At 39.3% G+C, this 27404-nt stretch overlaps 1 protein-coding gene across 3 annotated transcripts in view; it reads left to right on the top strand.

The window, feature by feature from the left end:
* The window catches only part of npl (N-acetylneuraminate pyruvate lyase (dihydrodipicolinate synthase)), a 50598-nt gene extending 26404 nt beyond the window's left edge, over positions 1-24194 (top strand). For 2 of the 3 annotated variants that reach the window (XM_043699533.1, XM_043699532.1), the window contains 9 exons: positions 5174-5261; positions 7432-7489; positions 12143-12218; positions 12989-13081; positions 13162-13307; positions 16006-16052; positions 17305-17389; positions 19869-19908; positions 23579-24194. In XM_043699533.1, the coding sequence (XP_043555468.1) occupies positions 5174-5261; positions 7432-7489; positions 12143-12218; positions 12989-13081; positions 13162-13307; positions 16006-16052; positions 17305-17389; positions 19869-19908; positions 23579-23724 (779 nt within the window). In that variant the 3' untranslated portion in view covers positions 23725-24194. The remainder of the gene's footprint in view (positions 1-5173; positions 5262-7431; positions 7490-12142; positions 12219-12988; positions 13082-13161; positions 13308-16005; positions 16053-17304; positions 17390-19868; positions 19909-23578) is intronic. The other variant, XM_043699534.1, reaches the window with a different exon arrangement.
* Positions 24195-27404: the final 3210 nt, after the last annotated feature.

Below are 27404 nucleotides of genomic sequence, written 5' to 3'. Positions count from 1 at the left end.
GGATTTTCTCACAAATATGGTATACCACAAAACTGAGAATTTTTACAAGACATGGCAACTCTTTTTGAAATACCTGGACACAGATTTATCTGCCACACTACCAAGGGCTTTTATATAGCCGTAACTATTATGTTTCATGAGTCCAATATCCAGGGAGGAGGAACTGTGAATGTATGAGTGTTTTGTTTGGCTGGGCTGAGTTATTACTATTTATTTGTTTGTTGTAAGGTATTTATTTAGTTAGTTAAATAGCTAGTTTAGGTTTTTTTTTAATTTTATACTTCTTTTTATGTTTATACGTTCGTATAGGAAGGTGGGTTGGGGAATTCTTTTTATTATTTGGATTTAGTTTTGTAATAATTTTGTACTGTTTTGAATTGCATTGTTTTGTATTTGTTGTAATAGTTAAAAATCTTTTTTCTTCATAAAAATATATGATATAAAAAAGTGTAATCTTGTATACCCTCGATCCCTTGTCCGGAGCAGTTATGTGGATGTTCCAATGAATGGCCTTTGCCAGCGGCTGTATCACCAACGTAAGCAATAATGGTGAGAGGAGGCAACCTTGACAACTACCCCTGCCAATCCTAAAGTTCCCAGTCTTCGCCCTGTTGGTGATGACTGCGGCCAAAGGGTGGTGATATAAAACCTCCGCCCACCGAGCAAAGACCCCACCCAGCGCAAACTGCTCTAAGACATAAAAGAAATACGACCATCCACCGGGTCAAATGCTTTCTTTGCATCTAAGGAAATCATGAAACCCTGGATCAGCAACCTTGTAATTTTATTGGAGGACCTCCGGCCCCTTATAAAATCTGTCTGGTTCTCTTTGACAATATAGGGCAACACCTTCTCCAATTTCAGCGGCAAAGTCTTCGACAGAATCTTAAAATCTCAATTTATTAGGGAGATGGGCCTGTATGAAGCACGATCCTCAGGAACCTTCCCCTTCTTGAGAAATATTAGCTTCTCTCAAAAATGGTGGTAGGCATTCATGCATGTAGGATTGTACATTTCCAGCATCGGCCCTGACAGAATCCCTATAAATTCCTTGTAAAAGTTACCCAGGAGACCATCTGGGCTAGGCGCTTTCCCATTTTGAAGTTGCCTCGCTGCCTCCTGTATTTCCTGAACTGTCAAGGGGGCATTAAGGAAAGAGGCATGTTCCAAGGTTACCCCATGGAGGACTAGGCTCTTAAAAAAGGTTTCCAACTTGGCCCACCTATCTTCACAACCTTCAGACCAATACAATTCAGCCTATCCCCATACTCGAACAGCTTTTGTCTAGCAAAAGCAAGTTCTTTCTGTGCGGTTTGTATAAGTACTGAATTCAGCGCAGCCTGAAATTCCCCCCCGCCTCGCCATAATAATGTGCTATGTTCCAAAGGCACTCAGCTTCAAGAAGGCGCTAATCAAATATTTGAGGGGATGTGCCAGGGGGCAGTAAACATTTAAGGTCCCATATTCCTCCCTATGTATCAGGGCCTTAAGTATCACAAACCACCCTTGCTCATCTTTCATCTGCTCCAATAATGTGAATAGAAGATTTTTCTGGCTAAGTACGGCCACACCCCTACTTTTAGTAGTAAAGAATGAAAAGAATACCCAGTCATCTTCCCCCACCCCAGTCGTAACATCAGGTGTTCCCCATCGTCAAAATGGGTTCCCTGCAACAGGGTGATATCAACCCTTTCCCTCTTAACAGGTGAATGACTTCCTTTGATGTTCCAAGTGTACCTTTTAGCAAGACACTTAGCCATATCCCCTTTGAGAGATCCTTGAACCCCTGGGAGGGAGAACCCTGCTTGCAATGCGTCAAGCACAAGTAAATGGATATTCATAGAATCATAAAATTGTGTATCCAAAAACTACTCTAACATAACTACAAATGACTATTGCTACCAAAAAAACTACAAAGAAAACCAGCTGTAAAACCTTAAACAGGAAACTCCTACCCCCACCTGCCCATTGGGAACACTCACCCTATCCATCCCACCTTCAAGCTCCTTCAAGCCCAGACTGTGCCCTAGCCTTAGGCAAAAATAAGTAAGTAAATAAGGAGATGATACTTAAATTAACAGAAGAAGACAAAATCAGGATAAGCACTCCACCCACTCCTGGCTCCATGTCAACCTCAACTATGACTAAAAGAGAAAAAGGACAAAGAAAGGGGAAAACAACAAAAGGCACCTATAAAATTTCCCATGATAAAATCCAGTTATAAAAATATAAAAAAATATGTATTCCAAGATATTTAAAAATAAAACGTGTTAGGGAGAGAGGAAAAGGGCAGTAGAGATGACCCTTCTGTTGTAGGAAAGGTTTTGGAAAGGATTATAAGAAATAGTATTTATAATCATCTTGCAACAACTTGATTTCAGACATTCAACATGGTTTCGTCAAGGGCAGATCGTGTCTCATAAACCTCATTGTGTTTTTTGAGAAGGTGACAAGCATGTAGGTGAAGGTAGGGCAGTTGATGTATACATGGACTTCAGTAAAGCCTTTGATAAGATTCCACATGGTAGGCTGTTGGAGAAAATGCAGAGGCATGGGATTGATGGGGATTTAGCAATTTGGTTTAGAAACTGGCTTTCTGAAAGAAGGCAGCGAGTAGTGGTTGATGGAAAATATTCAACTTGGAGTCCGGTTACTAGTGGTGTGCCACAAGGATCAGTTTTGGGACCACTGCTGTTTGTCATTTTTATAAATGACTTAGATGCAGGGATAAGTGGAGGGATTAGTAAATTTACAGATGACACTAATGTCCGTCGAGTGGTGGAAGGTTTGGAAGAATGTTACAGGTTGCAGGGGGACTTGGATAAACTGCAGAATTGGGCAGAGAGGTGGCAAATGGAGTTCAATGCAGATAAATGTGAGGTGATTCACTTTGGGAAGAATAACAGGAAGGCAGAGTACTGGGTCAATGGAAAGATTCTTGTAGTGTGGAGTCCATGTACATAGATCTCTGAAAGTTGCGACCCAGGTTGATAGTGCTGTTAAGAAGGCATACGGTGTGTTAGGTTTCATTGGTAGAGGGATTGAGTTCCGGAGCCACAATATCATGCTGCAACTATATAAAACACTAGTGCGGCCGCATTTGGAATATTGTGTACAGTTCTGGTCGCCATATTTCGGGAAGGATGTGGAAGCATTGGAAAAGGTGCAGAGGAGATTTACCAGGATGTTGTCTGGTCTGGAGGGAAGGTCTTATGAGGAACAGCTGAGAAACTTGGGTCTGTTCTCATTGGAAAGAAGAAGGTTAAGAGGGGATTTGATCGAAACATACAAGGTGATCAGAGGATTAGATAGGGTAGACAGTGAAAGTCTTTTTCCTAGGATGAAGACAGCTTGTACGAGGGGGCATAACTACAAATTGAGGGGTGATAGATTTAAGACAGATATCAGAGGCAGGTTCTTTACTCAGAGAGTGGTAAGGGCGTGGAATGCCCTACCTGCCAATGTAGTTAACTCAGCCACAATAGAGAGATTTAAACAATCCTTGGATAAGCACATGGATGATGATGATGGGATAGTGTAGGGGCACGAGCTGAGAATAGTGCACAGGTCGGCGCAACACTGAGGGCCAAAGGGCCTGTTCTGCGCTGTATTGTTCTATGTTCTATGGAAAAGAAGGAAAAGAGGACGAACAGTAACCATACTCTTTAGATCAGTCAGCCTAATTTAAAGTGTCCACAAAGTTCTTGGCTTTATCTGTCAAGTCAAATATATAAATGGAACCCTTGCGGCTGAAACGGAGCATCGCCAGGTACCTCATGGAGTACTGGATGCCCATGTTCCTTGGTATCTTCTTAACTTCATCGAAGGACTTCCTCTTTCAGATTACAGCTGCCGAGAAATCTTGAAAGAACATAATTTTTGGCCCCTTGGGCGGCTGTGCCTGCAGATCTTTCCCCAGTGATCTGGAGGCTTCTGTCACTCTTTGCTTGTCCCTGTATGTGTGGAGTGCACTAGGACTGGTGCACTGTCGCTGTACTGGCCCGGCCCTGTGCACCACCACCCAGTAGGCCCTTTCAATATGCAGCCGTCCAGATTCAATTTGGAATAGGAATTACAGCAGCCAGTTTTCAAAGAAGCTGACTAGCTGCCCACCTTCTTCACCCTCCGGGACCCCGACAATCCACGGATTCGACCTCTGACCTTGATTTTTGAGGTCATCGACCTGATCTCTCAAGGCTTGCATTTGCTTCTTCCAGGGCCTGGATCCGTCCGGACAAGGACTCGATCACCACTTCTGAAAACCTTAAACAAAAGACTACCTCCCCACCCCCACCACCACTACCCACCCATAGGTGACATTCACCCTATCCATCCCCCCTTCACAGCTTCTTCAAGCCTGGACTGTGCCCCAGCCTTAGGCAAAAATAAATAAGTAAACCCTCCACCCTTCAACCTTCCTTCATCTGTGGCCCGAAGCCCTGGAGCTCCCGATCATGCTTTTGCAGCATGGACATGATGGATTGTATCTGAGCACGGATCTTCTCGAACGCAGCCTCACCCTTCCCCGTAAGTCTTGCCATCGCCGCTGCCAACTCCTGCAGGTCCATGAAGTCCCTTGGGGGTTTGGGAGAGGCCGCTACTGCGGCCTCCTGCATGCCCAGTGCTGCAGTGGAATGTCTTCCTTGCTGCTGTTTGCTCACTTCCTTTCCCTTTGGCATCCTTCCCATTCCAAAATATGAACAAATTTGTGTTCTCAAAGTTTTAAATTAACAATTCTCTCCAAGACGTCATCCAGGGATGGCAAAAAACACCAATATGCCTTGGCTGTTAGGCAGAGCCATCCACGGCGGGTCTAATGAATCGTTGCCATCTTGCCGAGTCGAATTTCTCCTTTTCACATGCCATTTTACTTCTCAATCTCTCCTTTTAGTGCCTTTATCATCCCTTTCTCTTTTGCTGTGGACGCCCTTGCCACCAGTTCTACTTGCTCACCCACACCCCACCCCATAAAGAATGACCATTTTTCAGCCCATATCAATGTTAAAAGAGAGCCATGTCAGACTCAATATGTTAATTTTATTTCTCTCTCCACAGATGCTTACAGAATGGCTGAGATCCTCTGCGCTTTTCTGTTTTTATTTCAGATTTCCACCATCTGCAATACTTTGCTTTCATCCAATAGTCCCATAATGTTTCAACTGTTGCTTTCTAGTGAATGGCACAACTGCAGAGGGCATTTCCCTTACTGTTGAAGAAAGAAAATTGCTTGCTGAAGAGTGGATTAAACAAGGAAAGGGCAAGTGAGTGCTCACATTTGGATTCAATCTAAATAAAATGAATAATTATATCTATACACCAAGACATTGATTTTCAAACTTAATTTTAACATCAAGTGTTCTGTTCTCTTGCTCTCCTCTTCCCAATGTAATAATTTACTTTAAGTATTGCTTCCATGCCTTTTTAAAATTTAAAATCACTCAATTAACTAAGCTTGGTGATGCTCGAAACATCATTTCTCCTACTCCTCAGATGCTGTCTGATCTGCTGTGCATTTCCAGCACAACACATTCGATTCTGAACTACAGCATCTGCAGTCCTCACTTTCTCCAAGAAGCCCCAGTAGAGACTAGATATGAAATAAGAGATCTAAGTATGTCTGTGTGCTTAAGATTTCTATTGCATGTTTGACCCCATTGTTAGATGACAATAGTTTTCTTAAATACAAAATCAGAAACATCACATGGCTTCTCCCTGCAATGGCGAAGTGAAGAAAGAAAATATTTTTGTAGTACCTTTTGTATCTTTGCACATTTCAAAGTATTAAAAATAACTTTGACTTGTTTTGAAATATAGTCACTGTTGAAAAATGGGAAAACTAACATTAAATTTGTGTACGACAAGCTCCCAAAACAGTAATAACCAGGCAATCTGTGTTAAACTGATAAAAGGATAAATATTGACCAGTGTACTGGGGAGAGAAACCTAATGGTTGATGTAGATACTACATTGGCAGGCTTGCTATGATTTATGCAACCAAAGTCTAATTGGCAACCAATTGGCATGCTTTCTGATGCAACATATATTGATGCTTCCTTTAAAAATGTTTTACTCTTATCTGTCTTGATGTATGCAAAAAAACCTTCACATCATGCTTTCCTTTCAGCAATATGCAAATGCTGTATTATCAAGCTTCTCTTAATTATCATTTTATTTCCTACATTTTTTTTTCTCAAAGCCTGTCTTGCTTTTCTCCTGTTCTAATTTCTGCCCCTGAATTGGCATTGAATTCAATACTCTATCTGGCCTTTCTTCACTCAATCTCTACGCTCACTTTTTTTTTAACTGATAATTTAGATCACTGATTTGGATGAGAGGAGGCACCGTAGCTAAATTCATGGATAGTTAAGATAGAATGCTATGAAGAAAACATGAAGTGTTTGTAGATTAATGTAGATAAGTTGAGTGACTGGGGGGACAATCAGGCAGATGGAGTAGAATGTGGGAAAATGTGAAGTTCATGTTGGCAGGAAGAATGGAAAACAGGACTATTACTTAAATGGGGAATAACTGTGGAATTCTGAGTTGTGAAGAGATTTTTGTGTTCTGGTGGATGAGTAACAAAAAGGTTAGAATGCATTTACAGCAAGTATTTAAGAAGGCAAATGCATGTCATCCTTAATTACAAGAGGAATTGAATATACATGTTAAAAAGTTATGCTTCAGTTCTACAGGCATTAGGAAGACACATCTCAAACTGTGTGCAACTTTGGTCACCATGTTTCAGAAAGGATATAAATATGTTCGTGGAGATTCAGCCAAGATACTGGATTGATTTTCAAATGAGTGGACCGTCTTATGAGGAAAGGTTGGACAGACTGAGCTTGTATTTACTGGAACTTACAAGAATGAAGGATGACCTAATTGAAGTGTAAAAGATTTGGAATGATCTTGCCAAAGTGGATGTGGAAAGTATGTTTTTTCTTGTGGGTGAGTCCAGAATGAGGAGACTTGTTTTTAAAATTAGTGAGTGCCATTAACTTTGAGAGTTATGTGACTTTGGGGTTCTGTGTCTCAAAATGCTGTAGAAGTGGATAATGGAGTATTTTTCGGACAAAGAGAGAGAGATTTTTCTTCAGCAAGGGCATCAGTGGTTTCTGAGGGTGAGTGGGAATGTGAAATTTCGAACACAACCAAATTGGTCATGATTTTATGAATTTCGGAGCAGGGTTGAGGGGCCAAATGGCTTGCACCCCCTATTTCATATGTTTATGAGGTCTTCAGTCTGACTGATTAAGGAGATGCACAGATCTCTTAACAGAGTGTGTACTTATTCATTATTAGATTGACAGAGCCATCTGCTACACAAGTCTAGCCAAGTGGAGCTTTCCCATGAAAACCAGCTGAATATTGTTAACCTTTATGCTCCGTTCGGCACATAAAGCGTTGCTTTCTTTCTGCTTTTGTCTACAGGTTAAATCACGTGATAATTCACGTGGGTTCCTTAAGTATAGAAGAATCAAAACAATTGGTAAGCTTAAATTTTCATGTACATACATAGTGTAGAAGTTTGCTGTTTATTTTGCTATTTGTACATAGCCATGTGTACAGCAAATGTCAAATGCACAGAAGATTGCTGAGACTCTGATGGGAATGATGAAAATGAAGGAAAAAACAAAAGAACTGGATGCTGGAAATCACAAAGAAAAACACATTTCTGGAAAATCTCATCAGGTCTGTGGCAGCATCTGTACAGAGAAAGCAGAGTTAATATTCCAGGTCTACTGACCCTTCAGAATTGATGGTAACTAGGTAAAAGAAGATATTGGATTTGCACCATCATGACAAACCGTTGGCATGTTGCATCACTCCAGTATCTTTGTGAATCAGATTGGTTGAAGATTGGCATCTGTGATATTGGGGATTTCAAGAGAATAACATGATGGTTTACTCATTCTGCATTTCTAGCTGAAGATAGTTATAAATACTTCACCGTTGACTCTTAACTGATGTCATTTTTCAATTTGCAACTTTTCTCAAATTTCTAATGCATTAATATATCTTTTATTACTGTAAAGTTTAACTATTGAAAATAAAATTTTAACTGCTCTGCAATTCTTATTAACATCATGATTTTCCCTGTTAATGGAGCTTCTTTATATGTTTTAGTTATTTGCAATTAAATATAGTTCTGTTATCTGCTCATTCTGCACAATATTGATAGGAAGCTGTAATTGTGCAGGTATTTGTAAAGCACGCACACAATTCTATTTCAGTATTATGGAAACACTTAACATTCTTCCACCACGTGGCACCTGCTACTTCCGTGGTACTTTTGTTTTTGATATAATTTTAAAACTATAGAGATGTTCTTAGGTATTCAAAGTTACTTTAGCTTTACTGCTAGTAAACCTTGATTACAAATCTCTGTTTTTACATCTCTACTTCTTCAAATAGTTCTTGACTTAATAGAAAAATGTACAGCTGAAATCTAGAAGTTGGGTGGCGTTGTAGACAGTGTAGATAGTCTTTCAAATATTCCTTCGTAATTTTGTATTAAGTGAATAGGCAAAACTATGGCAGATGGAATTTGTAAGCAAAGTTATCCATTTTGGACCAGAAGGGTAGATCAGGGTACTTTGTAGATGGCATGACGTTAAGACCCTAGGGTTTCAGGTGCATAGACCTTTAAAATGCCATGAACATTTTTAGAAAAAAATCAAGAAAGCTCATGGAATGCTGGCCTTTATATCTAGAGGACTGGAGCACAAGGATGCGCAAATTATGCTGCAGTTAGACAAAATCCTGTTTAGATCCCATTTTGGAGTACTATGAGCAGATCTTGATTTGATTAGATTACTTACAGTGTGGAAGCAGGCCCTTCGGCCCAACAAGTCCACACCGACCCTCCGAAGAGCAACCCACCCAGACCCATTCCCCTACATTTACCCCTTCACCTAACACTACGGGCAATTTAGCACGGACAATTCACCTAACCTGCACATCTTTAGACTATGGGAGGAAACCGGAGCACCCTGAGGAAACCCACCCAGACACGGGGAGAATGTGCAAACTCCACACAGACAGTTGCCTGAGGCGATAATTGAACCCAGGTCTCTGGTGCTGTGAGGCAGCAGTGCTAACCACTGTGCCACCGTGCTGCCCGGGCACCACAGTTGAGGAAGAATATATTGGCCTTGGAAGGAGAACAACGAAGGTTTACAAGAGTGATATCTGGATTTCAGGCGTTAAGTTCTGAGGAGAGATTATATAAATTAGACTTCTTTTCTTAGACTTTAGAAGCTTAATGGTGATCTGATGGAAGTTTACAAGAGATGATCAGGTTAAAAAAAAACAGGCTTGGTAAAGATTAACTATTTTTGCCAGTTGGGGATTGTAGAATTTAGGGGCATATTCTGAGAATTACAGCCAGTTTAGTTTAGGAGATATGTTTAGAAGCACTTTTATACAAAAGGGTAGTAAATATTTTGAACACTCTTTCATAAATGACAGTAGTGCAATTATTCATTTTAAATCTGAGAAAGGTAAACTTTTTTGTTCAGCGAAGAATTAGGGTATATAGGCCAAAGGCAGGTATATGGAGTTACAACACAGATCAGCCATGATTTGAGGGACTGAATTGCCTACTGCTGTTCTGATGTAACATTTAGATGTATCAATCTTGAACAGTAGTGACAGAAATGAGTTAGTGTTTTTGTTGAATATATGTTAGCCAGAATGGAAAGTGAACCCCAAGCTCCTCTTCAGAAAACTGGCTGCAGTATTTTGCACATCCAACTAAGCGTGAAGGCCTTGTCTAACTTAACATTTAATACAAAAGATGCTATATTTGGCCATGTACCCTGTTGATATTTCACTGGTTGCTCAGCCACATGCTGCAACTCTGCACTGAGTCTCTAACTGAATACTTTTAGACTGAGATAAAACTTCAGATAATCTAACAATACCACAATGTATTGCATCCTTCTTAGATATCAACCTATCCATTCCAAGCATCAAAAGCTTAATAGGTGCAATCCATGAGCACTATTTCCAGAAATAGTGATTTTCTTGTTTAACAGACTTTTTGATATTTTTGTAAGAGATGATGAGAAAGGTAAAATGGTCTGCTCTGGCACCATTAGGTAAATTTTCTAAGTTGTTCAGAGATAATTAAAGGTCGCCGAAACTGCCCAAACCTGAAGATTTACTTGGGAAAGGAATTCCTGTGTTTATAATTGATACTATCTGAAATTGAAGAGTTTGAATGTTGAATTGCTTATACTTTCCTGGTGACTATGTTGGGTGTCATTTCCCTGTGTCACCTAACTTTAATTGAGATTGAACATTCAGTACTGATGCCATTATTTACTTAGAGTCATAGAGATGTACAGCATGGAAACTGACCCTTCGGTCCAACTCGTCCATGCCGACCAGATATCCCAACCCAATCTAGTCCTACTTGCCAGCACCTGGCCCACATCCCTCCAAACCCTTCCTATTCATATACCCATCCAGATGCCTTTTAAATGTTGCAACTATACTAGCCTCCACGACTTCCTCTGGCAGCTCATTCCGTACACGCACCACCCTCTGCATGAAAAAGTTGCCCCTTAGGTCTCTCTTACATTTCTCCCCTCTCACCCTAAACCTATGTCCTCTAGTCCTGGATCCCCCTACCCCAGTGAAAAGACTTTGTCTATTGATCCTATCCATGCCCCTCATGATTTTATAAACCTCTATAAGGTCACCCCTCAGCCTCCGACGCTTCAGGGAAAATAGCCCTAGCCTATTCAGCCTCTTCCTATAGCTCAAATCCTCCAATCCTAGCAACATCCTTGGTAAATCTTTTCTGAACCCTTTCAAGTTTCACAACATCTTTCCGATAGGAAGGAGACTAGAATTGTACACAGTATTCCAACAGTGGCCTAACCAATGTTCTGTACAGCCGCAACATGACCTCCCAACTCCTGTATTCAACACTCTGACCAATAAAGGAAAGCATACCAAATGCCACCTTCACTATCCTGCGACTCCACTTTCAAAGAGCTGTGAACCTGCACTCCAAGATCTCTTTGCTAAGCAACACTACCCAGGACCTTACCATTAAGTGTATCAGTCCTGCTAAGATTTTCTTTCCCAAAATGCAGCACCTCGCATTTATCTAAATTAAACTCCATCTGCCACTTCTCAGCCCATTGGTCCATCTGGTCCAGATCCTGAGGTAACCTTCTTCACTGTCCACTATACCTCCAATTTTGGTGTCCCATCTGCAAACTTACTAACTATACCTCTTATGCACACATCCAAATCATTTATATAAATGATAAAAGTAGAGGACTCAGCATCGATCCTTGTGGCACTCCACTGGTCACAGGCCTCCAGTCTGAAAAACAACCCTCCACCACCACCCTCTGTCTTCTACCTTTGCGCCAGTTCTGTAACCAAATGGCTAGTATTCCATGAGATCCAACCTTGCTAACCAGTCTCCCATGGGGAATCTTGTCAAACGCCTTACTGATGTCCATATAGATCATATCTACCGCTCTGCCCTCATCTCAAAGCTCTTTGTTACTTCTTCAAAAAACTCAATCAAATTTGTGAGACATGATTTACCACGCATGATTTACCACGCATAAAGCCATGTTGACTATCCCATATCAGTCCTTGCCTTTCCAAATACATGTACATCCTGTCCCTCAGGATTCCCTCCAACAACTTGCCCACCACTGACGTCAGGCTCCCTGGTCTATAGTTTCCTGGCTTGTCCTTACCACCTTTCTTAAACAGTGGCACCATGTTAGCCAATCTCCAGTCTTCTGGCATTTCACCTATGACTATCAATGATATAAATATCTCAGTAAGAGGCCCAGCAATCACTTCCCTAGCTTCCCACAGAGTTCTAGGGCACACATGATTGACAAATATAGTTATGTAGTATGATTTCATAAAGGTGCCAGTTTGCCAGTATGGTACAGAATAACACCAACACCAACACCTGAAGGTTCAATCCTTGGACTGTCTGAAATTGGACTTGCTGCCTTGCCTTGCAGTAGAATGATGATATTGCATAAACCATGATTAGCAATCCCTGAAAAATTAGGATGGAGATGGAGGCTATTTTTTGTGAGGATAACACTGAATATATGGACTAATAGATATTTTTGTTTATATTTTGTTTCAGGCAATACATGCTGCCAAGTGCAATGCTTCTGGGATTGCAGTCATTTCCCCATTCTTCTTCAAGCCTCAAAGTATAGGTTGTGTATTTATGTTGCTTGCCACAGTTTTTCAAACAAAATACTGACAATTATGCAGTCAGAGTCTGTAATACACCAAGCAGATTAATCTTTATGACCTAGAGACTTTTTTTGTACAGTAGATCTGAGACCAATTTCAGTACCCACTTCCATATAAACTAGGAATCAAGCCTACTGCATATGGCTGAGTACTATACTACATGGTACAATTTATCCTTTGAAAGATTCAATCACTCATTCAGGACAGAAATAATTTATTTCCAACTTTGAGGAGGAGACTGAATGAACTTTATTTGCTTTATGCAGATCACCATTCTATTTGCTGTAGGCGTTTCTAAATAGCTTTTGTCAATTGTGGACATAACTCCATAATATAATGCCTACGATTAGCATATGATCAAGTCTGCCTTTTTTGGTTTGCTTTTTGTGTTCTCTACACTCTTTCTCCCTTATTCTATTTTTCTTTTCACAATGGCACATTGGGCTCGAGCAGAAACAGTTTCATATCATTCAGTTTTAAGCTAATGAGAATCATTTCCCACAGTTTCTTAACCTGACTTTCACCATATGATTCAATTGAATTGTGACTTTTATCTAAGTTAAAGCTGCAACTTGGGAGATCCACCAGTAATGTGCAACTTAACATAACTTTAGATGTTGCAATGTCTGTGTACTTCTCAATTAGTTATTTTTGAATTATAATGACTACAATGTTAGCAAATTTGAGGCCAAAATTTGATAATTGAAAAGAAATTAACTTCTTGTTACAGAAGCTTTAACAGAATTCCTACAGGAAGTCGCATCTGCTGCCCCCAGCATTCCTTTCTACTATTATCACATTCCTGAATTTACTGGAGTATCTTGTAAGTACAAAAACATACAGCAGACTTTGAAAATATCTCAAGAGCTTTGTTAAATCTAACATAATTTTGACTCATTGCAGTAAATGTTGTGGAACTGCTAGATGGGATCGAAAAAAGGATTCCAACATTCCAGGGAGTGAAGTTCACCAGCAGTGACTTGTTGGATTTTGGTCAATGTGTTCACAAGTTCAAGGATAGGTTTACATTGCTGTATGGGAAAGATGAGGTATGGATGTTTTTGATAATGTGTAATTAACATTTGATTCTTTAAACTTTTCAGTTTAGCATGTATTAGAGTAGTGGTGAGGTTTGTGTACATCGATTAAGAAGCTGAAGGAATGAAAAGCTTCTAAAAGGGAGGTTACAAAATCTACATTTATACTGTTTCCAAGATAAATTAAGATTAGAGGCATGTGTATATGAAACTCCGTTCCAAATTGCACAAGGAAAAGATGTGGTTGGGATATTATATATATTTATATATAGTATGTGCAAACAAAAGGAACAGGATCTGCTGTAATTTCTTTAGCTTGATGTAAATGTATTCCTCTGTTTCAGTATGAAGTTGCACCTGCCTGTGTGAATGGATTATTAGGCATGATCCCTATCTTGTAGCGCATGCTGAACTTTGTCTTTTCCAAGTGAGTGTGATGTCAGGAGCAAATACAAAAGCATTCTAGTTTGATACAGCTGGAATTGTTCTTCTTGGATTGTGTTCTTGATGGGGATATGGGTATCTTTTTTTTCTTCCTGAAACGTTCTCAATCTTTGGATTTATTCCAGTATGTCCTTCTGCAACATATATTTTCATTTGATTGCCTCCTTTTTTCATTATGATGATCCTCTATGCTTACCTAGTGTTAGTTTAGATTCAGTGGAAATGCACTGAAAATGTGGATAAACTGAAAGACCGAAAGATTTGAGTTAGTAATTCCTTAAGGGTAATCTTGCACACAGATAAAGCTATAATAGCTTTTAGGCTTTATAGAAAGAGGTCATGAGTACTTAAATAAAGAGTCCAATAAATTGGCACATGGCATGAAAGTACTGTGTGTAGTCTCAAGTGCCAAATTAATGGAGAACATACAGTACAAATTTTCTGGGAACATATCAAATGAGATGCTTTAATTATGTCAAGATTTAGTTTGAGTCTAAAATTGTACAAATGTGTTGCTAAACATTATAAAGTTTAAAAACAAACCTTGCATTTATCATGTATACTTGGTCAAAAAGTCAAATTTTCCCGACTAATTTTTTTGACTGAGTTACATAGTAATGTTTTTGAGGGATTGCTATGCATGCGTGATTTGTGCCCATAAAATAACTAATAATTCTTAGTTTGTTCAGTAACTTATAATGAGGTCTGACTGGGGATGTTAATCTGGTCAAATCAGGGAGCCCTGACTAAGATATAACATGAGTGTGTTCACTGACCAAATAAGTGATTTTCCTGATAATGGAGATATTGAATAAAGTTCTTGCACAATGGTGTCTCTTTTACTGAGTCTGTACACACAAAACTATGGGTGATGTGGGGAAAAATAAGCACTATTGCTGTACAGGAGAAACAGAAGAAAATATTTTTTTAAAAGATTTTGAAAATAAAATAAACAAGAGTATCAGAGATTCTCTTCACTTAGAGTTGGCTGTGAGGAAGCCAGACCATTGTCAAGTACTATGCACATTTAAATAAAGGGTGACTTGGTGACAGGATACTGGCTACTCTGGAGTTTTCAGTTTGTAATTTGGAAAAATCATTCAACACTGTGAAATAATTGTAATACTTCACTAATAAAATCCTTCAAAATCACTTTGATTACCATTGAATCATCAAATAATTTGTCCCAAAACTTGGTTGAGTAACATCACATGGATCTTCTTTGTTGTCTTCATTGGTACTGGTAGCTTGGCAGCATTGACTTCATTAGTTATAGAATCATAGAGATGAACAGCAGAGAAGGAGCCCTTTGACCTATCGCATCTGCGCCAGTCAAAAACCACCACCTAACTATTTTAATTCCCATTTTCCAGCACAGTCATCCTCTGTATCATCAAACACATTGAATATTGCACATTAGTCAATTGTTTTGAAAATATTGAGATCAAACTAATGTAAAATACCTTTGATCCATTGACACACTGTTAGTGTGAGTATTTGCATATATTCAGCCTTCATAAGCTTGTTTGTTTTACCTACCAATATCGAATTGTTCCAAATCATTTAGATGCTGCCCTTGAGGTTCATTTCTATTCCCATGCAAGGACTGAATGACACTTGTAAGTGCTGTGGTATCTTTTACATTCACCCAAACCAACCTAGTTAAATATCTCATCTGAAAGGCACAACTTGTAGGAGTACAGGATTTCTCAGTATTGCTCTGGAGCGTCAGCGTTGATTTTTATGCTCAAGATCTGGAATGAATCCAGAACTTGCTGACTCAGAGGTGAGAGTGCCATCAGCATAGCCCAGCTGACACGCAAGAGTTGGTTGTTTTGTTTTGTGATCTTCACTTATTTTGTGTTTTATTTTTATCTTGATGATAAATACCTTTATTAATATCTAATTTTACGGCGAAATCTTTTAGCTGAAGTATTCATCAATATGAATTACAAATGGGTAGAACGTGGGATGAAGCTGCTTAGCTTTGGGCTACTTTGAACTGCATGAAACAGATCTCAATTTTACATTTGTGTTAACTTGCGCATGTACACTTGGATGGTCTAGTTGAACATTTATAAACCAATAAGGCAATATCATTAAGAAAAGCCATTTCAAACTTCCAGGCCCATAAATTTAAGCAAGAAAAACCATCGAATAAGAGAGACAGTACACATCTAACGGTATTATCTAGGTATTGTGCACTTGTTGTAATTGGCTGGTGTCTTCTGATAGCCTTGTTCTGAATTTAGCTTTCCTTCAACAGCTACTCTTGTCAGCAATTGTACTGGGAGCAAGTGGAGCTGTTGGCAGGTAAATCTTTAGTGATTTCTATCTCCTACTTACTGTGTGTAAAGTTTCATCAATTCTTTGTGATGTATTATTGAGAGGGCTATTGTTTTACGTGTCTGGGTAAGTTTAAATGTTTATTATGCAACATTCTGAGAATTTAACTAATGTTTCTGGGATTAAATCCTGCAGTTTCTGTCTAGGTTGGTATAAAAACCAGAAATCCATGCCTTTAGTAGTGAAGAGAATATCTTGAAGTTTTTACTTTGTTACTGTCACAAAGGTGTGTTATATATCTGGGATTTTTTTCTTCCCTCTGCAATTGCTATGATTATTTTTAATAGTGGCTGAAGGGTTAAGATGATGGTCTTTTGCTCTCACTCTTGTACTCTCTCAGAGCAGCCCTGAGGTCTGGTATTACTATGGTGAATTTACTTTATCTTTGCTACCTTGTGGTCTCTTCAATGACAATGTTTGTGTCAGTCCCCTGCTACATTCCAAACTGGAAAGTTGGAAAACCTGTTGCTTTTCTTATTATGTGAGTGAAACACGTTCTCTGCTATGGCAAACTATTTTGGAGTTCTAAATGTAGTTCAGCACTAAAACATCAATTTGTTGTAATTTTCATTTAAATTGTTTGGATTAATTGTTTGGGCAGTTTTTCCAAAAGTATATGATGTTGGTTCTCTGAGCTTTCCTGGTCAACTGTTTACTTTATTTTCCTTGTCTTATTTTTAATCTGAAGTGTTTATTCACTACTTTTCTATTTCATTTCGTGGCATCTTTCTATGTTCCATTTTCTTTCCTTTATCCTTGGTTTGCTGAAATGTGAGTGTGATCATGACGATGTTCTCATGTCAACCGTTCAAATTTGCATTTGTCATTGGGATTAGACGCCTTGACTCTGATGAAAAACATAGAAAGATGGCCTGGACACCAAGGCAGAATGTGACTGTGTGGGGTACGAAGGAGTGCCTATAGAAGTGAAGTAATCCTGGATTAGCAGGAACCTTTCCAGCAAGTCTTAACTAGCACAAAGTAGTCGGTAATTGAAAGCTAGGAGAGCCCAGGGATCCAAAAATAGCAGGCACCAGAGACCATTATTCTTTTGCTAAATGGGAGTAATCATGTATGTGCAATACATATTTCTTAAGGGTTTTGTGAAGATCTATTCCTGCATGCAGGCTGGAAAGCTGGTGCTATTTATTTAAAAGTTTGACTCTTAGATTTAATTCTTAACATTCATAATGATTGTGTAATATCTATTTTCCTTCAGTACATATAATTACATGGGAAGTTTGTGTAATAAGATGCTGACTTATGCTGAGAGAGGAGACTACGACTCGGCGAGGGAGCACCAGGTAAATTAGTTTTCTAGCTCCAGGAATACAATTTGTTATCCTTGTGATGACAGTGGCAAGGTCAGCATTTATTGCCCGTTCCCAGTTGCCCTGGAACTGAGTGCCTTGTTAGGAAAGGGGGCAGTTAAGAGTCAACCACATTGCTGAGAGTCTGGAGTTAGATGTAAGTGAGACATGGTAAGGAGCATCAATTACCTTCGCTAAAGGATATTTCTGAAGCAGATAAATTTTTATAGCCATTCACAATCCTGATATGGTCACCGTTAGGTCACTATTTTAATGACCAGATTTTGACATCGACTATGGTCGAATTTGAATCTATATCCAAAAATATGAGACCATGACCTCAGAATGTTAGCTGGGATCTCAGGGTTAGCAATGTTATGTAACGTACCCTCTAATTTTCTTTCTGGCTACACGAGCCTCCAGGGTCAATATGCAGCAGAGACTTCCAAAGCCAGAAGTCATTGCCATGATTTTAATGTTAATCACTGTGTAGAACCTTGGTGCAGCTGTATGTGCACAAAACTTAGACAGAACATTGTGGTGCATAGTGGTAATGCCACAAGACCAATACCTATAATGAAGGCGCTTTGTAAAAATCTTTTTTGGTGATCACAGAAGCTGTAACAGGATAACCTGAAAACTTGTCCCACACGTTTTGCAGATTTAATTCAAGTAGTTCAGTGAATAAGTCCACTTAAAACAAATTACCTTCTACTTTCTACCAGAACTCCTCAAGATTATTCCTTTGTCTTCATCAAAAGTAGTTGATCCTTTGCCCAATGTGTTCCTAAACTAAGTCTGGAATTCCCTCCCTAAATGTTTCTGCCTCAATCTTCCTTCAAGCAATGTTGTTTCTTCTTTCAACACTTCCTAGTCTTAAGTTTTTGTGTAAGCTTTCTGTAATCTGTCTTCATATTGCCTATGGAGTTCAGTCATTAACTTTTTGTTTTATGATATTCCAGTGAATAGCTGTCTTGTTCTTTGTCATTCTGCAGACACCATAAATATATACAGAGGAACCTCGATTATCCGAACGAGATGGGCGGACACTATTTCATTTGGATAATTGATTTCCTCAGGGGCTCAAAGTTTTACGTGAAGTCTGCTTCCCGTTCAGGAGGTTGGGCAAAAGCACACAGTGCGTGAGACCTTGCCCCACCCCCACCCCACCCCCTGCCCGTCCATAACCCTGTCCACTCCCACCCCTAAACCTGTCCAACGCTGCGCCCCTTCCAGTCCCATGCCCCCCCGCCTCCAACCCCATCACCCCTGCCACCCTAAACCTATGCCCACTAGTTCTGGACTCACCCACACTAGGAAAAAGACTTTGTCTATTTATCTTATTAATGCCCCTCATGATTTTTTAAACATCTATAAAGTCCCCCCTCAGCCTCTGACGCTCCAGGGAAAACAGTCCCAGCCTATTCAGTCTCTCCCTATAGCTCAAATCCTCCAACCCTGGCAACATCCTTATAAATCTTTTCGGAACCCTTTCAAGTTTCACAACATCCTTCCAATAGGAAGGGGATCAGAATTGCACGCAATATTCCAACAGTGGCCTAACCAATGTCCTGTACAGCTGCAACATGACCTCCCAACTCCTGTACTCAATACTCTGACCAATAAAGAGCTGAAAATGTGTTGCTGGAAAAGCGCAGCAGGTCAGGCAGCATCCAAGGAACAGGAGAATCGACGTTTCGGGCATAAGCCCTTCTTCAGCTCTGATCTCCAGCATCTGCAGCCCTCACTTTCTCTCAAACACTCTGACCAATAAAGGAAAGCACACCAAAACCTTCTTCACAATACTATCTACCTGTGAATCCACTTTCAAGGTCTCTTTGTTCAGCAACACTCCCCAGGACCTTACCATTAAATGTATAAGTCATGCTAAGATTTGCTTTCCCAAAATTCAGCAGCTTGCATTTATCTAAACGAAATTCTATCTGCCATTCTTCAGCCCAGTGGCCCATCTGATCAAAATCCCATTGTAATCTGAGGTAACTTTCTTCACTGTCCACTACACGTCCAATTTTTGTGTAATCTGCAAGCTTACTATACCTCATATGCTCACATATTGTAACAAAGAATACATATTGTAAGAAATGATGGGGGAGAGGAGTGAAATCAGGTGGACCTATGTCTAATTCCTTTTACTACAAAGTTTGGGTTGTGAATATTGAATGAGAACACAATTGATCTCATCTTTGTACCCATAGATAAAATATTATTATTTCAAATCACATATGGTAAATACCAACTTAAATCCAGCTATGTTGGTAGCACATTTATAGCCTAGCAAGAGTCTGCATACTTAAGACAGGAAAGAAAGTAAAGTGTTTGAATAAATGCAACAGAATATTCAAAGCTGCATAGAATTATTTTAGTGTTTATTTTATTTTCTGGTTCCTATCCTTCCTTGCATTTGTATCTATGATCGCATAGTCATGTACACTTTCATTCATGTCTTTTTCAGGCTGTGATCCAGGAGTTCGTTGGCTCTATGAGTAGACTTGGTGAGTAGAATGGCATTGTTATTAAACATTCCTGATGACTTTTCATTCCCTGGATGTCACTGTAATCAGCAGTTACTATTGTTTGCTAAAATTCCCATGAGAGAGTGATTAGCTGCCATCTTAAACTGCTGCAGTCTATGTGAAGAAGTTATTCCCACATGTTGCAAGGACTTCCAGGATTCTGACCCAATGAGAATGAAAAAATTTTAATATCTTTTAAAATAAAAATCCTGTTGGATTTGGAAGCAGTGTTTCCATACGCTTGCTCCTTTTGTCCTTCTAAGTGGGAGAGATTGTGTGATGGAAGGTTATATTGCCAGTTGCCACACCACATGTTGAAGATACTGCGCACTGTGGTGATGGAGGGAGTTAGCGGACTGCAATGCCACGACTAGTATTGAGCTTTTTGAGTGGTGTTGGAGCTTCATTTGTTTGGCAAATATTAAGTGTTGCATTCACACCTTCTGTTTTACACCTCAAAAAGGATTTTTGGAGAGTTACGTGAAAATCACTTCTGCCAAAATAGCTGACTTCTGACCTGCTTTTGTCACCCTTAATTTTCTGTAACCGACTTCAGTTGAATTTCTGAACAGTAACGATCCCCAAATTTTTGTACTGTGGAAATTCAACAATGGAAATACTAGTGAATGCCAATGAGAGATTTTGTTTTCTTATCAGAAATTATTTCAAGATGGTTTGGCTTAGGACACTGTCCCAAGGAACTTAATCTGCTCTTTAAACTTAAGGAACTGGAATGCTGAGAAGATTGGCAAAAATTTCAGAGCTGAATTTGCATAGCTGTTCACTCGACTTGGAAAGTTTGAAGAAAGCTCCACATCAATCTTTGCCCTGAATTGAAGCCATTATGTCTCTCTTCACTCAGAATTGTGGCTTATCCAGTCTTGTGAAAGATAAAGTGGGGATTTGACTCTCCAATGAATCAAGAGATTTTCATCCATGACAGATCCAAAAACTAATGGGTCTATCAAAATGTCTGATGAAGGGCTTATGCCTGAAACGTCAACTCTCCTGGACCTCAGATGCTGCCTGACCTGCTGTACTTTTCCTGTGCCACACTTTTTGACTATCAGAATTTGCACAACCAAACAAAGCTGTATGTTGTTCATTCATGCTACCTGGTTAGCAAAATTGGGAAAGACTTCAATTCTCCAAGTTTGAAAATTTTTTTTGGCAACAAGCCCTTGATGCATTTTTCACAACATTCATTACTCTGTTTGGAGGGTTTTGTTTCAGCATACTACTCTTATTCTTCGGCATCACATCAGCAACAGAAAACTTCTGGAGGACAATATCAAGTAACCTCGGAGTGGATGGAATCATCTATATTGACAATGTCCTGATCTATGGATCTACTCAGACAGAACATGACATGAAGCTGCGAGCTGTGCTGCAATACTCACAGGAAGTGGGATTTAGATCCACAACAAATTCTACAGCTGACTGCCAAGAATCTTGGACATATTGTGGATGCATCTGATATCAAAGTTGATTTCTAGGTGGCAAGAGGAATCGAGGCATTTCCAGCTCCTTTCAATATGTCTGATCAACAGAGATTCATGAAAATGATAAGCCAAGTAGAAAGTTGTTGTGCAGTGGTTCTGGGAAGGAGCACAATAGAAGACTTTCTTTTGAAAAAAAAATCAGAGGTGCTGCTATCACCTGATGTTTTATCACTCTGTGATCTGCACCTAACTCCAATCTCTCTCTGGGAACTGTACTGTTTCAAAAATGTACTGCTTAAAATGGTAAACTAGTTTACAATGTATACCATTCATTCAATGTTTAGAAACAGGAGAGTTGCAGAGCTTTACAAGTTCCTTCAGCATGTCACAAGTTTGCATTTTATGTTCTTGGTCTTCAGTCTCTGTCACTCAGAGAACAGATCATCCCCCCGCCTTAAAGTGAATTAGCAAACAATCCTTCAAGAATACAACTCTAAGAATGGTGTCAAAGTAATACGTCAGGCAAGCAGCAGACCAAAGCTGGTGTTTTATTTTAGAGCATGTTGAGGCCTAAACAAGGTGATGTAGTTTTTTGTTGAAAAGATGGCAACCTTTGCAATTATAACTGTAACTCAAGTAGCAACATCACAACAACTGAATAAAAGCAGAGGAGCACAGACATCTAATAAGAATGGGCTCTCATTAAAGAGCACTGTCTATGGATGCACATTCCTCGTCTCAGACAGTATTATGCAAAGGGGATAATTTACTGATGTCATAATTTACTGATGTATGAAGAAAGATGAGCAATTATAAGAGACCTATCCCAGTCCAACACCAGCACCTCCAAGTGAAGATTGTAATAGTAGGTGATTTAAATTTTCCAAACATTGACTGGGACTGTAATAGAGTTAAAGGTTTGGATGGTGAAGAATTTGTTAAATATGTCTATATTTAACTATTTGTTAACGCTAAAACTGATGCGATAACTTATTTGTTCCTGATTTGATGATTCACATGAGCGACTCGCCCTTTTGTTTTAACCACACTGAAGTCAGGTGTAAATTTTGGAACTTGTAGAATGGCAGGTTTGAAAACTGTGTTGATTGAATACATGTTGTTTTGAGAGACTAACTCCCAAACATACAGGTTTTTCCTGATGATCAAAGATATTAAAAGTTGTTGAGCTAGAAATTTATAGAAATTTAAATTAATTTTGTTGGCCCAAAAATTTTTTTGTTTTGTATTGCATTTCAGTATATCCAATTCAAACAATTTTCCTGAGTTTTTGTTAGATTAATATTCCTACTTAAGTTTTGTTGCCAAATGTGAGTGTTTGGCTTGGCTGCTAGTGACCTGTAGACAAAATACATTACTGCATTATAGTCTGAGTTTGCCTCCAAAGAGGATGATTTTACTTGATGTGGCAATGGTTAAATGATCTCTCATGACCAAAGAAACTGAATGTGGATTTCATGATACTAAAGAATTCAACAAATTTTATACTGTACAAACATCATCTCAAGCACACAAGTGACTGAGCTAATGTTTAAGCTAGCAGTTAATAACAGAGGGTCATGCTTCCAGCAGAATATCATGCTGCAAGTGATCAGAGGTAAGTTGGCGTCATAAGATTTTTATTCTGTCACATTACATGCTTTACAATGTCAACATCATGAGCGCACGATAGACATACTGAGCGTGACGTAGACACAACATATTACATTGACGTGTATTCTCCTATGTCAAGTATTTGCTCATAATTAGTCTACATGTATTCTTGAGAGCATGTAAATAATGAATTTTAAGTTAAATGATACCATTCCACCTATTTTTCCAGCCTTTGTTTTTGTTACAAATAGAAAATAATGGAATGTCTTAATGTGCCTGTCAGTATCTGAAAGAGAAAGATATGGTTAATATTGCATGGGTAATTCTTTGCCAAGCTGTTGGAGAAATCCCATCTGATCCCATTTTTCCACTTTATACCCAAAATGACCTGTGCATTTTCTGACTTCCCTTCAATCCATTGATTTATACTGAGCATTTAATGATTCTGCCAACTTACCTGAGAACTGACTAGCTGGTAACATAGGTCAGTGATGCAGTTATAATTGTGAACATGTACCCAACAATTTTGCATGAAAGAGGTGGTAAAAACAATTCTTGTACTATGCAATGATAACCTTGAGCAATTGTTTATGCAGGTTTTGGAGTGGCTGAAAACAAGGCTACAATGACACTTGTATCGGGAATTCCACTTGGTCCCCCTCGCCTGCCACTGTTAAAATGCAATGAGGAGAAGCAAGCAAAGATATTGGCCACACTGAAAACGTTGAGAATATTGATATGAACACTGCTTGTAATAATGGATGGAATTCACTATTGGGGAGATTAATTTACTGTTTATTACACTTATGAGTTTTTCTTCTTTGTTTTGCTTAGATGCAGGATAGGTCTAAATATCAGTAATTAATTCATTACAATCACACCCAATTAAATTAATCATGTGACTGTATGGCCAGTGATGGACAACCCTCAGTCTTCCACAATGTCTGATGTTTAGCAGGCAGCTTTATCTCTATCATTGTAGCTTTCACAATGCATGCTGTATTTAAGCACAGTCCAATACCGCTGACTTCTGTAACTGTAATTCAGTCCTGCCTGCTAGTAGTGGGCTGTGCCCCCTGCACCCCATTTACTGCCTAAAGCTGTCTTGTCCGTAGGACTTTTAATTGAATCTCTTCATGCTTGTCATTTTTTAATGTTATATGTATCTATTCAACATCTATAATTTAAAATATATAGCTATGATTATCTGGATATCTTAAGTAAATCTATTTGTGATGGATCTCAGTTAGGTATAGAATTCTCCCATCAGCATACTCAAGGGTGTCCTTATCCAGCAGCTTGCAATCGGACTCCGTTTTCACTGTAAATGTCTGTGTGCTATTTTAATCTTGTTACCTTGGATATATTCTATCTACAAAGGGACAATTATCATAATTTGTGGTCTGTCTTTAATACTAAACTAAACAAGCTACTGTTTCAGCTCTAAATCTTCTCTGCCATCTTATATCAACTAAAAATTCCTGGCAGCCTTTTATGTCACCTGCACTGCATATCCCTGATGATCAAGGATCCATCTCCTTCTGCCCTAAAAATATTCAAAGATTCTGCAGCAATGCTTTTTGAGGATGCAAATTCCAAATACATTCAACTCCCAGAATTTTTTTCTTTACTTCTATTAAATAGACATTCTCTTAGTTTTCAACTGTGATCCTAGTTCCAGGTACTCCCAGAGAGGAAACATCCCTCTTACATCCACACAATGAAGTCCTTTCAGGACCTTGCATATTTCAATCGGGTTACCTCCAGCTCTTCTAAACTACAGAAAGTAATCCTATTCTGTCTAGTCTTTCCACATAAGTCAATCTACTCATTCCAGGCATTGGTCTAGTAAAGCTTCTCTGAACTGCTTTCAACACCTTAACATCCTTACATATATTGAGACCTTCATATTATTTTTAACATTTTTAGTTTGGAGCTCTGAACTCTAAGTTGAGATCTGAATGTGACTTTTGAGCATATTTCTTTTTAAAAGGGAGGAGAGCAAACAAACTGCTGGTTTATCATACCAGGCCTGGAAGTTAATTGCAGCTTGATTCTTATTCAAAGAAGATTGTAGACATTTTAGTTCTGGAAATGTACTATGCTCGAACAAATGGCAGATGTTTAGATATTAACTGGGGCCTCACCGTGAGTAATGATGCCAGTCAGTCTAACAAAGAAATGTTGGAAAAACAGAAGGATAAACTGAAGTTTACACTGGTTTTCAACTGTGTGTTTTGTCAGAAGGATGTGGCTGCCAAAGCTACAGGACTGAGGCTTGACTGCTAACTGGATATCCTCCATTTATCAACGCGTTGAAAACATAGTGAAGAGAATCTCAGTTATGTGAATATTCCTCAGCGCTTACTGGAAGCTGTTGCATTGACAGGTGGCTTCAGAAACTGAACAAGATATAATCCCACATACTGTGATACTATAGATCATGGAGACTGCTTAAGTGAACTGGCCAGTTACTTCTCTCATCCTTTATAGAGTCATAGAGATGTACAGCATGGAAACAGACCCTTCGGTCCAACCCGTCCATGCCGACCAGATATCCCAACCCAATCTAGTCCCACTTGCCAGCACCCGGCCCATATCCCTCCAAACCCTTCCTATTCATATACTCATCCAAATGCCTCTTCTTGCAATTGTACCAGCCTCCACCACATCCTCTGGCAGTTCATTCCATACACATACCACCCTCTGCATGAAAACATTGCCCCTTAGGTCTCTTTTATATCTTTCCCTTCTCACCCTAAACCTATGCCCTCTACTTCTGGACTCCCTGACCCCAGGGAAAAGACTTTGTCTATTTATCCTATCCATAATTTTGTAAACCTCTAAGGTCACCCCTCAGCCTCCGACGCTCCAGGGAAAACAGCCCCAGCCTGTTCAGCCTGTCCCTGTAGCTCAGATCCTCCAACCCTGGCAACATCCTTGTAAATCTTTTCTGAACCTTTTCAAGTTTCACAACCTCTTTCCGATAGGAAGGAGACCAGAATTGCACGCAATATTCCAACAGTGGCCTAACCAATGTCCTGTATAGCCGCAACATGACCTCCCAACTCCTGTACTCAATACTCTGACCAATATAGGAAAGCATACCAAACGCCTTCTTCACTATCCTATCTACCTGCGACTCCACTTTCAAGGAGCTATGAACGTGCGCTCCCAGATCTTTTTGTTCAGCAACACTCCCTCGGACCTTACCATTCAGTGTATAAGTCCTGCTAAGATTTGCTTTCCCAAAATGCACCACCTCACATTTATCTGAATTAAACTCCATCTGGTCCAGATCCTGTTGTAATCTGAGGTAACCCTCTTCACTGTCCACTACACCTTCAATTTTGGTGTCATCTGCAAACTTACTAACTGTACCTCTTATGCTCGCATCCAAATCATTTATGTAAATGACAAAACGTAGAGGGCCCAGCACCGTTCCTTGTGGCACTCCACTGGTCACAGGCCTCCAGTCTGAAAAACAACCCTCCACCACCATCCTCTGTCTGTCTGCTTGTCTCAAAGAAGATTGGATTTAGATCGTTAAAAATCACAATACCAGGTTATAGTCCAACAGGTTTAATTGGAAGCACACTAGCTTTCGGAGCATCGCTCCTTCATCCACTATCACCTGATGAAGAAGCGACGCTGTGAAAGCTAGTGCGCTTCTAATTAAACCTGTTGGACTATAACCTGGTGTTGTGTGATTTTTTAACTTTGTACACCCCAGTCCAACACCAACACCTCCAAATCATGGATTTAGATCATAGACTTTAATTAGATTACTTTTTCTAACTTTGCTTTGCTAAAGCTACTATCTAAATAAATTGTTGATTCTTTTGTTTAAGCTATAAAGTTGCTGTCTGGTTTCAATTGTTTAAAAGTTCTGATTAGGAGCTATTGGATCAATTGAGTGTCATTTGAGTTTTTTAAATTTCACTGTGTTATGAATATAGGAATAGGGAAACAGATTTGATTTAGGTGTCTATCTCCATGTCATAACACAAGCATGGTGACCAAAATTTTGCATGTAATCCAGTTGCAGTCTCACCCACGCACAGTAAAACTGGAGCATACTCTTGCATTCAACTCCCCTCACAAAAAAACAACCTTTTTTCGTCTTCCTACATGCCAATCTTCCATGATTCTTCCACTAGGATACCCAGATCTCTGTACATCACAGAGCTCTGCAGCCATTACCGTTTAGGTAAAATGCTGCATTTTCTCGCAAAATGGATAATTTCACTCTTTCTCAAATTGTAGTCCAGATATTTGTCCATTCTATTAACCTATCTATATCCCTTTGTAAGTTCCTTATATTCTCTTCACAATTCACTTTCCTAGCCATTTTTGAGTTATCAGGGAATTTAGCTACCATACCCATAGTCACTTCATCTAGATCGTTTATGTACATTGCAA

Source organism: Chiloscyllium plagiosum, chromosome 11 (genome assembly GCF_004010195.1).
Source record: "Chiloscyllium plagiosum isolate BGI_BamShark_2017 chromosome 11, ASM401019v2, whole genome shotgun sequence".
In the NCBI taxonomy this organism is placed as follows: domain Eukaryota; kingdom Metazoa; phylum Chordata; class Chondrichthyes; order Orectolobiformes; family Hemiscylliidae; genus Chiloscyllium; species Chiloscyllium plagiosum.
Note: the sequence above shows the minus strand (reverse complement) of the source record. Positions and strands in the feature narration are given on the sequence as shown.